Consider the following 18,759-nt stretch of genomic DNA (forward strand, 5'->3'; position numbering starts at 1 on the left):
GTCTTGTATAACTGTAAAGGAGATTAAGAGCATCTTCAAAAAATGTTTAAAAGCTTTTAACCAACAGCCAGCATTTCCATAGCCCATGTATGGTGTTAAGAGCATTTTAACCGTTCATGCATGTAGTCCCAGACCTATTAAATCTGTGTCTAGCACATGTTCACAGACAAAGCAAAATATATTAAAAGCTTCACAAGCATTCAGACTGTGATTCTACTCTGGATTAGAAAGGAAAGGAAAATAAATCCAAAAGAGCTCCATGTTTCTTCACCAACCTCCTCAATCTTCTGGTCAATTTTCAGCTCTCCATTCTCCTGTATGTACCTGCAGTTTAGGAATACATATTTTAGAAAAACAGAAAAGATGACCACTCTCACACAAATAAATTATATTGGAATTAATAAATTGGAAAAATATTTTTGGAGATATTTATGGAATTGATTTTGACAATTATGATACATCACTGATAGCCGTGTTTTATCATATATATGGGTCAGTTTCCCAAAAACATGTACCACTGGGGGTGATCACCAACTTGGCAATAGTAAAAAAAAAAACAAAAAAAAAAACGAATACAAATCTTAACATACATTGTTAGAATACATACAAATTGAAGAAATAAATATGACCATTTCAATAGTGAAATCCTTACCATTTTTGTGTAATAATATTATCACAAAACGTTGCTGATTTTTAGACTCCATTTTGTCACATGTTTTGTAGTCATCACAAACACGAGTATATTTTTTACTTAACATGACTTGGAATTATTGTCTGCCTTACGTATTTATTATAAACAGAATTTAGACTGCTATCATAACATGAATTGACAACTAAATAAAACCTTTAGATAGTTATTGACTATTTCCCCCCCCAAATTGAGTTCTCCATGAACATTCTTTCATTCAAAATTGTTATTTTGCAGCATTGAAAGAAGATAGTCTAGAGATAATAAATATATAAAACTAAATGTTAAAAAGGAATATAAAACAATGATCCAACATATCAGTTATTTTCTTTTCCATTCTTATTATTTGCCATTGAAAAATTGACCTTTAACTAGAATTGATTTTACCAATAATCTGATATTTTATGTTTTAGACATCTGGAGAATTTAAGTAAAAGTGCAAATGAATGTTCAGACATGCTTTCGTTAACATTACAACGTATCATTGTAATAATAATAATAATAATAATAATAATAATAATAATAATAATAATAATAACAAAATGATTAGTCTTTTAGAAGGTGTACTTTATCAACTGATTTTTTCCAATGGCCTGTCTGGGTACTTTTATTATCAAAGTTGCTTTAAAAGCTTTGCTGTTTTCTACAGTTATTTTCATTGAACTTCATTATTTTTAGAATTAACATTAACAATCAAAATAGAAATAAAATTGAGACTACTTGTATGCATTCATTCAAATTGTAATGTTTAAGTATAGCATTTATTTTTAGAAGTGACAATGTTCAGTTAATAACATTTATAATTTAACAAAAAATATTTCCCAGTTAAGGCAAACCTACATGATAATTTCAATTAAAATAACATGAGACCCCTGTGACAGACGCTAAGCAAAAAGTAAAAAAAAGTTCACAATTTGCACTGTTTGCAAATAAAAATGCTTGTTTTTGAAAGAGGAAAACATTCTCCCTATGGTAACATGGAATAACTACTTGTATTAGAGGACAATTAGTAACTGCCCTTCATCAGATCATAATTTACATAATTACTCTTCTATTTACATTATTACCATTTATTTAACAATTAAGTCTGTTTACAATTATGAAATAAACAAAAAAGGAATTACTGTACCTCATGTTTGTGTAGGTCCCCCAAACAGCTGCAAAGAAAAACAAAACTAAGTTAAATATAGATGACAAAGACATTAAGATTTCAATTTTTTTATTTTAATAACAAAGTAAGACATTATGTAGCTTAATTTAGACCAATTTAATGTATGTATTTACAACTCCTAAATTACTCAAAAAGAGCAGCAAGCTTTCACTTGTAAGCAACGGTTTTTTGCCGGTCCTGAAAAAACATGCAGGTACTGTTGAAACTGTACACACCCTTTATTAAGTTTAGCAAATATTGGTGATTAAATTATAGTTATGTATCAATCATATATTGTCAGTCCATACCAAATCAACAGGATCAAGTGCCATTTTTCTATTTATCTGTTTATGTATAAATGTAAATTCCCATCTGGCTGTGACACAGCAATGGTCAACTCAAAGTAAAATCACTCTGGGCTCAGACTGGACACCACCAGTATGTGTAGCAACTCATTCAGGTCATAATGAACAGGGCTTAGACAAAAAGAAAAAAATCCATAAGGGATGCAGGTATTAAATGATTAGTAACTGTAAACAGAGTACAGTTCTCCAATTTTTGTACAACATGTTTTGTTTTCTTTTGGTCCACCCACCCCCTCTATTTTTTCAAACCAAAATAAGTCACGTGGGGGCTGAAAAAAACACCTGAATATTTTTTTTGACAGATGTTTATGATATCAACAAGAATCAAAATTAAACCATTTGGTTAATGTGGCTATTTTTGGGCAGATTTTCCAAGTTAAATTAGTCATGCATTCCAGCAGTATTTATGGCCACTTTGTTGAGGCTAAAGTACCACATAGCCCTAACCAACCAGTTCTGATCAATTTTGTGTTTTCTGGGGTTGAACATAGAATCTAAAATGATAGGGTGTGCATCCAGCTGTAACAGCTTAGAGCTGAGGGGTTATGAACTTGTGTGAGGAACTCAGATTTATTTTCTATGATGACATTTGAAAGGACCAAACCTCCCCTCACATTGAGAAAACTAGTAAACTATGTGAGAACAAGGTGTGTGTAATTGACTGATACTCAAATAATTTATATGATTGTTAATATTATTACTTATTTATTGTATGCCCTTATCCCTAGTAACTTACATGGTTTAACAAAACCATCATTTTCACAATACTCAATGCTAATTATTTGTTATAGTTCATTAAGTATGTACATCTCTTCCAAAACAGTAAGTGAATCTGTTGTCTACCAGTGTTGCTGATCCATAAAGGTCCTTAATATCTACATGTTATTCATAGCAAGACACGATCATACAATGAATACAGCATCAACCTAAAGAGTCTTATTTTTAATTATCTTCCTTCTGTCTAAACCACCTTGAAAAATGTGCTTTCAAAAGGTATACCTCAGAGCAATTCCTACAAACACGTAAATATAAAAAGTGTTACTCAAAGAGACAAGCTGTCAACACTGATTCTGATATGTAACCAACTAATTATGAAAAGACTCAAAAAGAATAGTTATTGTCTCAAGGTATTCTGTCAAGATGCCAATCGATAATTCAAAATGCCAGCTGCGTGTCTCGTAAAACAATTTGGAATCTGCTTTCTTTTTTCCACTATAAGGCCAGCATATTTATTCAGCTTCTGCTGCTGGAATAATGGGTGGTTTATCAGTTTCATTGCAAACACAGCTTCAAAAACATTTTAGGTTTACAAAATATTTACCTTTCAAAGCAATTGTACTTCTAAAATAGCACTAATAGCATTTCACACCTGGGACAACAAATTCATATATAAGGGGTTCTGAATGATTAATGCATAGGCTATGTATGCTCAAACACTGTACTAAACTGGTTTTCTTCCTTGTGGTGTATAGATTTATCGGTAAACCACAGTATTACACAGAACAGACAGACAACTGGGATTCAAAGGATTTAGATAAGACATCTCGTGGAATCCAGCAAGATGTCCATCACCTGCAGCTTAAACTCCTATATTATTTTAACCTAACCATTTTTTCCTGTAGATAATAAAAATTACCTGTTATTTTTATTTAATATTATAATTAAAAAGCATATTTGTCACAGAAAGCAATTACTGTGCTTCAGTGAGAGTCAGAGTAAAGCCCTGCATCTGCTGGAACACGTTTCAGAGCTTACATAACATTTTGTACACTACTGAGTAAAGCGCATTGTCCATGTCTTATCACAGTTGACAATCTTTATGACAGCCATGTCCCTTTCACTGTAGTACTGAATGAATAACGTGGTTAGCAGTGTTAATTTCCAATTTTAGTTCCAATTTTAAATGCAGCGCAGACAATACAAATTATAATTATTTTGTGCCATATGTTTTACCACTTATATTTTAAACATAATACACATATTAAACATTTCCAGTATAGTTAAAGGTATTAAATAAATACATAAATAACTTTCAGAGTATACTAACACCTCACCTTAAAGCACCAGAATCTTGGATGTGGTCTTCACATTTTGAATCCCTGTCAATATTTTAAATTTTCCATCAGTGTCACTGATGGAGATTCACATGATCCTAGCGAACCCCAGAAAGACAGCATCTACAAGTATTTGTTAATCTACTAAATCTAAAAAGTAATGCCTAAGCTTGTGGCTGCATTCTTCCTTCGTTTTTGCAAAAAATTGACTAGAGAGGAAAATTACTGTCCAATACATAAGCTTGTAAATTATATTGACTTAGTTTATAAAATAAGCTCAATGATTACTATTCATCCAAGAAAGCACCATACCTGAAAACCCCTCTGCTGACTCTCATGTTTCACCCTCTGTGCTGAAGGTTTGTGGAGTTGGGGGGGGTATCCATATGATCCTAAAGGACACATTCTCCACTAAGTAGGGTCTAGCACAGGGGTGGGGAACCTTTTTCCTACCAAGGGCAATTCGAGTGTTCACAAATGTATTAACCTTAATTAATACACCTACATTAAAACATTAATACAGATGAAACTTACATTCTAATGCAAGAACAAATCACTTTTTTCTAAACGCACACACTGCAGTCAAAACATAAATAACTATATAGCCTACAATAAGCAAAAATCAACCAAAACGGCATACAATAAGATAATGAAACAAGTGTAAACGTAAATATTGGAATAATGCTCAAAAGCAATATTTTATAGTTAAAAAATAACTGCATTTATATTGCATTTATCAAAACATAATTTGTCCACAGAGGACACGTTTCTGCACTTTCCCTGCATGAGCTCGTCCCTCACACTGCATTTTGACAGCCCTCTTCAGGTGAACACTTTTACTCCACGAATATATAGCATCGCAATAAACGCTCCTCCGCTGATAATGTCCATGAATCATTATTTTGGTGGCTGTGCTGCACTATTGCTCTCTGTACTGTGCAGTAGCAATCGCGGATTGATCAGTGGAGTAAAAGCACTCGGTGCCATTTGGACCTGGCATTTCACTCGCAGTGTTTTCACAGCACTGGCACAAACCCACGAATGATCTGTCATTGCCAGTATCACTGATGCCCCTGAATCAGTCATGTTCATATACACGGCATTTCCAAAACGCGCTCTCTTCAATTTCCGTTTCGAATCCATGTTTATTTGCGGGTAATCACTGTATCCACTCAATCTGTTGTAAGACACCTGTAATGCTGTACAATGTGTGTGTTTCTCAAGCACATGAAAGACTGTAGACAGGTAGAGATCACCACTTGAGCACCAGACTGACTCAATTGTAAAGGGCAGGCAGGATTATGGGTTATATTTGAGTTATTATGTATTTTAATGAACAGTGAAAATAACCTGATTTTGGCTATTCTAGGTAAATGTGTTTATACCTTATTTATTTTTGTGTTTACGCAGTTAAAACGCAGTAGAGATGCTTATTACATAAGCTCAGTGCTTCCAGTGTTAAGTGTATGTCACAGAAATTATTTTTTTCAAATGGACTCTAGGGCCAGAGCAAACAGCCTCAGGGACCGTGTACGGCCCGGAGGCCAGATGTTCCCCACCCCTGGTCTAGCGGCATCACTGTTGACCACTGAATACAATTATTGAAGTATTCTCTTCTGGAATAATGGATTACAGTAAAAGAGAGGAAATGTAAAAACAAATAAAAACCATAAAGAATCCAATGTGCTGTGCATGCAAACAGCCAATAGTTCAACTGTCACATCAAACAGGCCGATCATAGGGAACTATTCAGAGTATTTAAACCAAACCTAACAGTCAGCAGTGTATGTGCATATCCCTTTCAGCTGATTCAGTTTCAGTCAAAAACATCTGGAAGAAACCTCTTACTAAGACAATAACAAATAATTAAAATAAATTATAATTTTCACAAAACTCAAAGAACCAAGGGATATCTTTTCAACATCGTTTACCATAAATAATGGAACAGACCCCTGCTGTGAGTAATGGATTTTATCAGATGTCCTACATAGTGATTGCAGAGGGCAACATGACCACTATTATAGACATGTAATGTACTGGGATACTTTGGAGAATGGTGTATTGCCAGCTTAGATGGAATTGTATGCCGAGGGCCAAGGTGCTGTCACACGCTAATGTCTTTTGTATCGCGTCTGTTTCTTCTGTATGCATCTGCATACTTTTGTATTTTGAGATTTTGTATTATTAATTGGTCAAATTAGTCTATTTGTGAATTATTGTAAAATTGGCTTTCAAACATTAATCCTCCTCCACACAATCACAATGTTTAGCTAGACATGTAAATTACTGGCGTTTCTGAAATGTTTTCATGCTGTGCCAAGCATATGCTTTTGTGAAGGATAAAGAGACGGAGGTGCAAAGAAATCAGCAGGGTATGTCTTGTGTAGCACATGAATTATATTTAAATGCACAGAAGTAGAGTTAATAATTATGGTCTTACACGTGCTTATCTTCTTTATCTAACCATTATTTATATTCAATATTAACAGCATGAAAGCAGGAAATAAACATTATTTAATTATTTAATTACAGTTATTGAGTGCTATTTACAAAATCACATTCCTATGTATCACAGGAATTAATCCCGAAGGTTAACAGATGGAAGCTGGTCCTTCATTTCTCTGTTATACAAATACTCCCCACATAATTTCATGTAACTGGTGCCTTTGACCAAAACTGATGTACATAACCTCTGCAAACCTTTTCTTTCTTGCATTATACTTCTATATTCCAGACAATCCTATGCTACATGCATCACTGTCAGCAAGACAGAATTTTTTTGGGTATTTCACTACCCCCAAAATTGCATGCCTAGGAAAATGAGAACACTTTGATGACATTTGTTTTTACCTTTTTTAAGTAATAAAAGAAAATTAGAGGGTGTATATCAATGCAAAGAATAATGTTAGTCTCAAGCAGCACCTAAACAAGTCAGGAACTAGAAACAGTAGGTTTACTGAGTAGAAAAAAACTTTGGAAACAGGTTATTCTGGTGTATTACTGTTTAGATAAAAAATATCATTAAAAAGGATATCATGGTGTTCAGTCAAGTTCACTTAAAAAACACCTGCAATGAACATCCATTTATCATCACAACTGTGCTATATCTTCAGCTAAGTCTTCAAAGTTTAAAATGACTCAGGGATTTAATTACATCAACAGTTTTGGTAGTTTTCTTCCAACTTAATAAAACACATTACAAATAAACAGCAGCACAAGAAATTGGATGTAGAAATGTAACTTTAATCCAATTATAAATACCCAGTATATTTAACAACTGCATCTGTGTTCTTTAATTTAGCACGGTGTTTACTGTTTTACTTTAACTTACACTGCTAGAAGGAACTACCACCTTTTCTGTATCCAGACGTGGCTTGATTACCTGTAATGCATTTATGTATGCATTTAGGCTGTAGTAATAGCTTTTAGTTTGTGACACACAGGAACTGTACCACCTTTTGTAAACAGAAACAGTCTATTTACATACGGCTGTTTTGTCTTGAGCTCCTGTACAGTGGAATTGCGTTCAAAAAAGACTATTTGCGTTAGCATTACTGACATTACAGGGAATTTAACTTTTGTTTGCAATTGGCCAATCACTGTAGTTGAAAGGGGCTCTCTCCAACCCAGCATCATTCAACGCAGTTTAGGTGTACACTCTTCAGCCTTCAGCATCCCTCCCTCCAAAGGGAAGTTGTAGGACTCCTGTGAGGAGAAGTCCGCAAGGAGATGCCACACTTGAATGGCCTCCACTCCTTTGTAAACTTTCTTATATTCTTAAGGTTCTCATTTACAGCAGTAAGCTTCAATACTTTGGGTGCTCATCAACCAGTTTAAGACTCTCATGCCCTTTTATAATTAAGCTTCATACTCTGCACATTTGCTACAGATCATGAATGGTGGTGGATTTCCCAGCCTCAGCAAAATTGCTTCTAAATGGGCTTCTTTCCCAAGTTCCAGAAAGAAAACTATCCTATTTAAAAGAAAGCCATTACCTTCTGTAATGCAGACACCCTTTGATCTATGTTTTAAAAAGAATAAACATACACATATGAAAAAGCCACCTCAATGTGCCAAGTAGAACTATCATATTAGGACATTACCATGATTTTATATTGAATAAAGGCAACAGTATTGGAAATAAGCATATTGAGAATCAAAAACCTTCTATGGCCATCTCGATTTACAGAGCCGAAAACAGCTTTCAATCTTGGTTACTGTGACTGCAAATACACAGTGAAGATTCTTACAGGCAGGACACTGTCCACACAACACAATCAACTTTACAATGTGCACAGGGAATGACATCTGCCACTCTGTAAATGATTTGAAGCATGCACAGCATATAGTGACATACTCTTCAATATGCAAGGAAAGGGCAGGGAATGCTAGGATGGTGTAAGGTTTATAAGATGTGCATCCATGATGAAATATATCAGGGCTTCTCACGAATCCCTTTCAGACAGGACTAAAGGGTGTCAAAACATGCAGCAGAGTTCCTTGCAGCCCACACATTTTGCAGACCATTGCAAGGTCTGAAGTCATGCAGGTCTGTTCCACGCAGAGCTCCTGTTGCAGAGGTATTATGGGATAGGTGTAGGTCAAAAACCTAATGATCAAAAACCTGGTTACAACAATGTCTAATGTAATTATGGCTCTTTTGAAAGATTTCATTTTCTCAGCTGTCACACATGCACCAAAAATAACCTCACTAACATCAGTTTCAATTATTTTCCTACATTGTAAAAAGGAGACATATCTGCAGTCCTGCTAATGAAGACAGATATCATTACAGGGCTTGACAAGCTGTCAACCACAGGGACAACAGCAGCATGTTTAACACAGAGTATAAACCTGATTTAGCTGATGATAGTTTAAGTTTAATGTTTTATGATAGCTTTGTGTATCATTTCACACTTTAATAATACAGCGCCGACAACAATGATTTAGGCTGTGCTATATTAAGTAATGTCCTGTCATATTTTATAGCAAATGTGAAAATTATAATGAAAAAGTTGTTCATACCATATCTCCAGCAGCACAGGGACTTTGGGTAAAATATAACTTTTTAACCATATTATTCTTCTCCCCTAGAATAATTTATACTAGTGAAGTTTACAGTATAGTCAATTGATATGCACTGAACACCATGTTTATGTCAAAATAACAGCTCTTTGATTTTCTTTTAAAACACGATTCTTTTTTTTACGTGCAAGTGTCCTTGCTTTTTAAAAATTAATGAATACCTAGGCTACATACATAAATATCTCATTCTATATTTAAAGTATCTCACACTGTTTTCAGTCTAGGTGGATCTGGCACCTTCTTCTGAAGTATTCTTTGACCCCTTCCGGATGGTGTGAAAGTCTTTAATATTTTACTCTCTTCAAAGTGAAAGTAACTAGCACAGAGTAAGAAGCTTATATTGGGTGTTTTTGTACCTGTTTACTTCAGATTGTAATGTTGCTACTTAACAGTTGTAAAGGACCCATTAATAACATGCAAGGATGTAAGTCATATAAGCTAATTCTGCAAATCCTACTGGAATAGATTAGCGTAGGTCTTTATAGTCGGTTAAAACACCATACACCCATGTTCATACATACTAAAAAGCCTTTCTGCGTAGTGGGCTACATGAATGCTTCTGGCACTGAAATAAAGGGTTAGGTATTCAGAACCAAGCATGTATTATTTGTAAATGCACTAATGCAAGACTTTCTGTCTATGTGGGAAAGAGGCAGAGATGAGAGGCATTCAGTTATAGACCATTATTGCCAATGTGTTACAAATCCAGTGTGGCATTGTGCATGAGACACAGTTTGTTACCAACAACAAGAAAAGATATTAAGTTCTTCAAAGCTTTCTGAACTTCCAGCTACAATAATTGTTTTAGCAGTTATAAGGAATACTCCCCTTGTTAATAGAACTTATACGAGTCTGACCTGGAAAAATAAAAAGGTACGGTAAATAACTACACTGGCATTAATATTTTTTAACATGCTATTTGAAGATGACAAAACAAGCTCAACAAGTTCCCTTTACTCTCAAAGGATCTTCTTTCATAAAACAAAGTTAATCTGTCCTGAGGTATAATCATAGTTAAATTTAGCAAATAGACTAATACAAATTCCAAGTCTGACAGTTAGGCCTACATATTCAGAGAGATGTATTAGGTGTTTATTTTAACAGAATGAAAACGTAATTGCTGGAAGTAGATATTTATCAACCATCTGTGCAGCATCTTAACTTTTCACACAATACAAAAAATATTTTATAAGGACGATTAAAAATAATTATGCAGCCACAGTAGAGCTTTATGAAGTGCCGGTGTGAAAATCTCCATTTACAAGATACTATAACCACATCCAAACTGTAGACAGTTTTTCACAAAAGTCACAAAGAGCCCAAAACTGAACCGCACTGAGCACCTGTGGGATAACCTGAGTCAATTGTCTGTCAATTGGCAGCTTCATTACAGAGAGAAGTAGGGAAATGTAAATATGCACACATCTTCTGGGGAGTATGATTCATGGTGAGGCAGTTGGCACTATGATTAACTGTGGTCTCACATTATAGTAGAGCTTTGTCCAGGGACTTACATTGGAAATTTGGTATTCAGAAGCCAGTCAGTGAGGGAATGTATTCGTGTATGTTTATCCTCTGATACTGCTATGATTTCCACAAACTCAGTCTTTCAATTCACAGTGTTTTTTTCTGATTATTCTTTCTAGTTTTGTGAACATTTGTCTTATGGTAGAGCAAACAATAAATAGTACTAAATGAATGGCCAATCCCATTTACATATAAATGTAAAACTGCCCATTACTATTATTAATAATCATAATTAGTTATCGTGTGACTTAACAAGGACTGCAATAATGTGAATGAAAACACGCTTTCCCCTTGATCTGTCACCTGTACACGTTAAAGCAATGCAATACTGTAATGTATGTATATTTAAAGTCTTATCCAAGCGTGCGTATTAAGAAAAGGTATGCATGATCACAAACCTAGTGGATAGCACACAGCAAAGCTACACAAAGCCATGCAATCACAGACATGTTGTTCTGCTTTTTTTGATTTGTGTGGTACTTACAGGCAACATAGGCGATCAAAGCGAGGGCAATCAGCAGCTTCATCATGCGTCTGTTTATCCCACTTAACAGCCAGATCATCCGCTTCATCGTCCGCCGAACAACAGGACCAAAGCCGGAAGCATGCGAGCTGCTTTCATTTAAAGCATTTCTATTCCCTGGATTCACGATTTTATCAGCTACTAATGATGTAGATGCTTCATTGCATCACAAGCGAACACTGCTTTTTAATTCTTGTTATTGATATTGATTCACTGTTACAAATAAATAAATATATATCACAAAACAAACACTCCAACAAAGAAAACACTAAATAACTTAGCTGGTTCACAAATAAATAATGAATATGTCCTGACCAGCCCGACAGCCACGCGTATATACTTTCAAAATATAATACTGTTTGAAATGTTCTTATTTTTTAAGTATATTAATGGATACAGGCAAATACTTCAGCTAGCTAATCATGTATCGTACAAGCAGTGGTAACTATTATTCCGGTTTATTTATGTAGTGTTATTATTATTTCCTTCCTCCGTGGACGTACTTATTTTTATATTATGTATATACTTGAACGGCTTCTGTTTCTATTCAAAATATAACAAGCTATGTGATAAAATGAATTCCATCTTTAGTTTCCTTTCAGGGCCGCAGTTTTCCAGAGCGAATCTTTCTGTAATCCATTGAGTGCCCTGCCGCGATTGCAGTAGTTCAGCATAAGGTTTAATTACAAATAAATACATATGTTGCACATTTAACGCAACAACAAAAATACACATCTTATCGAATGCGTTTTTTAGCAGTAATACGTGTTGTTTTTTTACAATAACTGAATTACAAAACTGAAATGAACTTTAACCCGCTGTGTGCAGCAGGCTGAATGAATCGATTATCGATCGCATTAGCTCCTGCTCTCACGCTCTCCCACTCGGTGTCTGCTCAGATTCAGCCAAATGCTTCAGACCTCACAGTGCAGATGGACAATGACCTGAAGCATACTGCGAAAGCAACCGAATAGTTTCTTAAGGTGAAGAAGTGTATTCTTCTGCAATGGCCAAGTCAATCACCTGACCTGAATCCAATTGAGCAGCATTTCACTTGCTGAAGGCAAAACGCCCCAAGAACAAGCAGGAACTAAAGACAGCTGCAGTGCAGGCATGGAAGAGCATCACCAGGGAAGAAACCCAGCATCTGGTGATGTCTATGGGTTGCAGACTTCAGACAGTCATTGACTGCAAAGGATTTGCAACCAAGTAGTGAAACTCACCATTTAATTCATGATTATGTTAGTTCATCCAAATACTTTTGAGCCCCTAAATTAGGGGGACCACACATACAAATGGGTGTAATGCCTATACCGTTCACTCTATTTGGATGTAACTACCCTCAAATAAAGATGAAAGTCTACACTTAATATCTTGATTGTTTCCTTTTAAATCCATTGTGGTGGCGTACAGAGCCAAAATGATGACAATTGTGTCACAGTCCAAATATTTATGGACCTAACTGTATATGCCACAATGGTATGCAGAGTACGACAAACTGGCAAGTGCTAAGGCTGCTGCGACTAGCAAACCGGCTCTCGCCCCAACCAACAATAACGGCAGCAATGAAAAAAATCGAGCCTTACAGTATGGACAGTAAGAGAGCAAAAGACATTACAAGCAAAATAATAGTAATAATTATTATTATCTGCCAGGGCGCAAATATTTCACAGATGTGGCTCTACCAGAATTATATCCAAATGTATATGCACAAATCAACACCCTGATCCATAAAGACGTTGCAGCAATCAGTTTTACCAGTGATATTTGGAGCTCCAGTGTGTCCCCTATTTCCATACTAAGTCTAAAGGGGCAGTGGATAAATGGAAAAAAAAGAAAAAAGTGTAGGCTTACACGTTTGATAAATCTTCAATGATTAGCCTACATGTTGTTTGTGGGCTGATATCTTTGCTATTTTTATTTGAATGTAATATTTCTGTTATAGGCTACCTTTAATTTTATTAAAACTGTTGGTTTAATATGTATTGAAGATGCCTTATATGCCATGAAATGTAGCCTTATGTGGACCTTTGTTGTATTAGAAAAAATCTGAATTTTAAATGATTACTTGTTTATGGCAAAAGCCATAAACCCACTGCATTTAATTTTGTCAATAAAAAAATAAAATTACACCTGTGGTCTACAGTTCAAAATAACTAAGGTAGCACTAACATTATGCATAGCACATAACTGGTTACAAAGGAGCTTAGTGTAAAGACTCGGTATCGGCATTGGTATCGGCCAGTTCTAGTGACAGAAAATTGGTGATTGGTATCGGCTGTAAAAAGCCTGATCGGAGCATCACTACTCATTATCTGATAGCACAGGGAAACGTTTTGCTGCAGAGGCCTGTGGCAAAGTGATATAAGCAACAGCAGTGCATGGCACACTTAATCAGCAGAAAAATATATGACTTTGATACAAACGTTACTTGAAAAATAGAAATACTTACACTTCTTCTGACATCTATCTACTACAGTGTTTTAACTTTTTGTACCTTGCAGCTGCTCTTATCTTAGCCACAGTGTTTCTTTAGATTTTTTGTGTTAACCTTAATTTAAATACACAATTAACTTCAGGTGCAAGCAACAAAATATGTCAATACTGTGATCTGTAGATGAAACAAGATGTAAAGAAGGCATGACCATGGTCTCAGAGTAGTGCAATATCGTAATATGAAGTATAATTAAAATGTCCCTTTTAAGGGAAATTGTTCAATTAAATTAGTCACAACACCTGAATTCATGAAATGAAGAGCCAGGGCAAACATATTTTCTACAAGTCTAGAACAATAACAGTTTTTGCCTTTAGTTTGCTACTGGATGCATTTTAAGATTGGTAGGTTCCTGCTTAATTTAAACATAACTGTAAAATATATAGTGAAAGGCTGATGATGATGATGATTGATGATACGAAAAGAGAAATAAACAAACAAACAAGACAGAAAGAGAAAAGAGAGATATGTTTTACTCCAAACACAACTATTATTTACATTAAATTCAGAAAAACAAAACCAGGTTATATTTAGACAAATTTCAGCCAGGTGCTTATAATACATCATTGTATTAAAGGAATTATTAACTTGATGCCCCAGACATATATTAGAAGACCACATACATCCTTCAGCTGTACTTGCAGCACCTAAAATATATGAAAACATTGCACTGATGTCTTCGCTGGGGAGGGGATTACATGGATATTTCTTGTTTTTCCATAAATATGTTTGTGTGGGCATTACATGTGATTTTACGTTTAGAGAGTGCTAGAGGTTTAGATTGTAAAGAAATAAAATTATACGAAAGTGCATGAGATTGGAATTAAAATGTTCCACATAATGTGATTGTATTGTTTCGTAAAGCCTGCTTTCTTCTTGAGAGCTCACAGAACCAAAAATCTGTTGCAAAACATAGTCAGTTTCAAGTTACCCACATGCTAAAATTATAATGTAACAATAATATGAACTCATAAGACTTTCATTAAAAACAAAAATCACTTCACATTATTTCATGCTAAAACATAAGGATTTCAAAATACCATGAACCATCTGTCTTCAGAAACTAGGAATTAAGTATCTATAGTTGTAATTCACTGAGATCAGTGGAATTTGATCTGTTAAGTGTTTTTCTTTTTAATCCTTTAATCAGCAACATTTGTAGTTTTCACTGTTGTTTCAGCTAACACATTCTATTCTACTTGTACTTGGTCTGTTGTACTTTGGTTGTAATTTGATTTTGATGTTGCAGAAACATATTTCACTTTGTACTACGCTTATATTTTGTAAGTCGCCCTGGATAAGAGATAAGGGCGCCTGCTAATAAATAAATAATAATAATAATAATAATAATAATAATAATAATAATAATAATTATTATTATTATTATTATTATTATTATATTAACATGATCACACTGTGTAATGTAATAGTTTTGGAATATTGCACAGTTACATTGTATACACAGGTCTTAGGTCGATCTCTAGAATAACAGTGCATATCAAGAAATACATTTTATTTTGCATGCATATATAGGCCTCTAGTGTATTAATCTAACGTAAATAAACAATTTAATTCTCTGTATTTTATCAATTTCTCTTATTGTTGAATATAATTTTATTTAGTTGACTGGGGTGCTCCCTTTTAACATCAGATATACTAAAATCTAACCCAAAAACGTATCTTTATGATTGTGATATATAATGTATAGAGTAATGTGTTCATGAGTTGTCTTGCTTCTGGATACTACTACTTGATACTTAATTGATCGACATAAAAATACATTTCTATTGCATATTGTAGAAATTAATGAACAGATGTGCACATCAAACACATAACCTTAAAAAAACATGTTTTGATCAAGCTAGAGAAATGTCTGCATGTCTGCATGTTAACTACATCTATAATCCTTGATTTCTTTGTGTCTGCCTTTCCTTTTATTGTAAAATGAAAGATGGAAATTAAGTGAAGTTTGTTTTATTATTTATTTGTGTTCTTATGACCACTTTTAATGCACACAGCTTTCTTAAAAAATACAGGTTAGGTTAGGAATATGAAGCTCTTAAAGTTTGAGTGTGAATGGAAAAATAATATTTTCTAGTTTCTGCTATTTTACAGCATACTTTCAAAAAACATGTCAGATGTATCTATGTTGTATTGTGGATAAGATGCTGTCAGAATCATACATGATTTGGGTTGTGTAACTCAATTACTTTTGTCCCTTTTTTCCTCGGCATTGAGGCTTAGCTGGATTAGCTTCTAAGACACATACCTTGCATTGACTGAGAAGGTATTTCTGTCAATAAGCTACATCTTAAAGTATACTCCTGCTGGATTCTGTACCCGGACATAGTTGTTTGCAGCCAATATATTGTTCTTTTAAAGGTGAGCATGGGAACAACACAGAGTAGAGGAAAAAAGGAACACCAGGGAAATTAAAACACAAAGTTCATGTAAATAATTCAAACATTTTATTCTGAAACCGAGTATGACTATAGGCATGGTTTCATTTATAATGAATTGTGCTGGAGCTTTAGTGGTAAAAGTCTATATTCTATATTGAACTACTTCAAAGCTACAGTGACTCTTAACGTGTAGGACATATGCTCCATTGTTAAATTATAAGATAATAAATAATCAGTAAAGCTGAGAATGTCACTGACCTCAGCAAATATATACATATATGCACATATAAAGATGAACTTGACACAAGTTCAGAATATATATTTCTTATGCAATGTTGTTTTGGTATACAACAGGAGTAAATGCAGCCATAGGGATCATTTTTAATGTATCCATAACTTCTTAAAATCTGTGGGGATTCGGTTTTTGAAAAATTAATTCCCTTAAGTACAAAGATATCATGAAATATAACTCAGTGTGATTGACAGACAGCAAAAACAATCTCTGGCAGCTTTTCACATGGAAAATAAAAGCAAAAGGTAAACATAAAAGGCATGAGGGGCCAGTAAGACTCCTCTGGTTTTTGTATAAATAATTGATCCCAGAACGTCATGTAGGCAGGTCTAAGATGATTCCCATTAACAGCCATGATAAAATATTTGATTGCTAGTGTTCATTCATTAACCATGAAACTAATTCAAAGTTAAAGCCTCAGAATTACAAAATATTTATCACATGTATTACTTTCAAAGATTTGCATTTATTATAGTCAAGACAGGAAGACAGTCCTCTAACTTTAATGTGAATCATTGTGGCTTTCTCATTTCATTTAGAAAAGGAACTAGCATGAAAAGATGCAGCGACCAGACTCCTTCAGGAAAACATGATCTCTGTGTTTCACATTTCAACTGAGAAGCAACAAATCTTCTCTTTAGGACAGGTAATACTAAAGTATTACCATTTGTCATACCAGTTAATGAAAAGCTGTAATCCCTTCCCAATTATAACACAGATTGTACATATTGACAGTGGGGGAATTATCTGCAGGCCCCAGGGGACATAATGTTTTATGGAACAATTCCAGGGAAAAGAGTGATTTATATCAAGCCAAAAGGAGAGAAACAGCTGCTAATGTTAAATAAATAGAATAGTCCCGTGTTTATGCCTATGTTATTTCAATTGAATCTAACTTAATTTCCCCAACCATTGTCCTCATATTCTTGAATACCATAAATATGTTTTAATCATCTGAACAGGACTAACCTGAAATTAAGACCAAATAGAGCCATTGTCTTTTCATTATTCACATTTTGTTTTCATGTGGACGACAGCTCAGGGTACACTGGGCTTCGGGCTATCACTGCCTGTGAGCAACTACATACACTGGGATGTGCTGTTGACACATTGACACATGTGACTTCACTTCGACTAGCATTTCAGCCCTGCTTAAAATGTAAACTGTATGAGTTAAATGCACCTAATGTGGAAACTTGCCTGTCTGTCATCAGAACTTGCCCTAAGTCAGAATGCCTACAGGATGTCTCTGTCTCCTGTATTACATGATAATCTTGTAGAAGAATACTCCAATAGTACATCACATTGTACGTTTTTCCCCCAGGGATATGGTTCCATGTATTAATTAAAGACTTTAAAGAAGACAGGGCAATCTCAAAATAATATCTAATGCTGTCGCTATTACAAGAAAAGGCCTTCCAAGCTTTGACCTGAAATATAGAATTCACTAGAACACACCTCACATGAGTCCTGCTTCACAAAGGCACTAAAGCAGAACATAATGAACAAACAGGTGTTATCTGATAAAACTGTCACTTTTCATTTATTTTTATTTTACACAGATAAAACAGAGACTTAAAGTATTAAGTTCAATTACTCTAATGGAACAGAATACTTTTAAAATGATTGAACTATTTTAACCATACATGATATGGTGAACTTAAACAACACATTTTCACCTGTCACTTGCCACATTGTTTGTTTGTTTGTTTTTAATTAAAATGGTGTACCTTATGATAATGTTGTAGAAACATATCTTTATCGTAAGTTTAGTTCAACTCAATAGCCAGAACCTTTACACTGTCATCAGATGGGACTTTCACAAATTCTGAGTATGTAAAACAAGTGGAATGATAATATCACATTAGAAAACCTTTGTTAAATACAGCTGGCATTTCACATAAGTATTAGTTGGCAGCTGGTTGGGGAAAACGACAGGTTGTGAATGCAACCCTGGTTATCTGAGAAAGAGAATATAACACAAAGGAGGTTGGGACATTGCTAGTTATGATGGGGAATTCATGAATGCTTTTTCTAACAAAGCTGCCAGAGCCAACATGCTCATGCACAACCTTTGGGTAGTATTCTCTTTCTCAGATAACCGGGGTTTGAATTTGCATTCTTTCAAGTCGAGAATACCACCACAGTGGAATTATGGAACAGCGGGAAAGGGTTATGT

General features: G+C 34.6%; 1 protein-coding gene across 1 annotated transcript in view; it reads right to left on the minus strand.

Annotated features, from left to right (window-relative positions):
• Nucleotides 1-12,034, minus strand: part of uxs1 (UDP-glucuronate decarboxylase 1) — a 51,633-nt gene extending 39,599 nt beyond the window's left edge. The window contains exons 1-3 of the mRNA XM_066706151.1: nt 11,354-12,034; nt 1,818-1,845; nt 276-324 (exon numbers count right to left, since the gene is read on the minus strand). Coding sequence (XP_066562248.1) covers nt 276-324; nt 1,818-1,845; nt 11,354-11,441 — 165 coding nt within the window. The 5' untranslated portion in view covers nt 11,442-12,034. The remainder of the gene's footprint in view (nt 1-275; nt 325-1,817; nt 1,846-11,353) is intronic.
• Between the last annotated feature and the right edge of the window lie 6,725 nt (nt 12,035-18,759).

This window comes from Amia ocellicauda, chromosome 6 (assembly GCF_036373705.1).
Source record: "Amia ocellicauda isolate fAmiCal2 chromosome 6, fAmiCal2.hap1, whole genome shotgun sequence".
NCBI classification, from domain to species: Eukaryota; Metazoa; Chordata; class Actinopteri; order Amiiformes; family Amiidae; genus Amia; species Amia ocellicauda.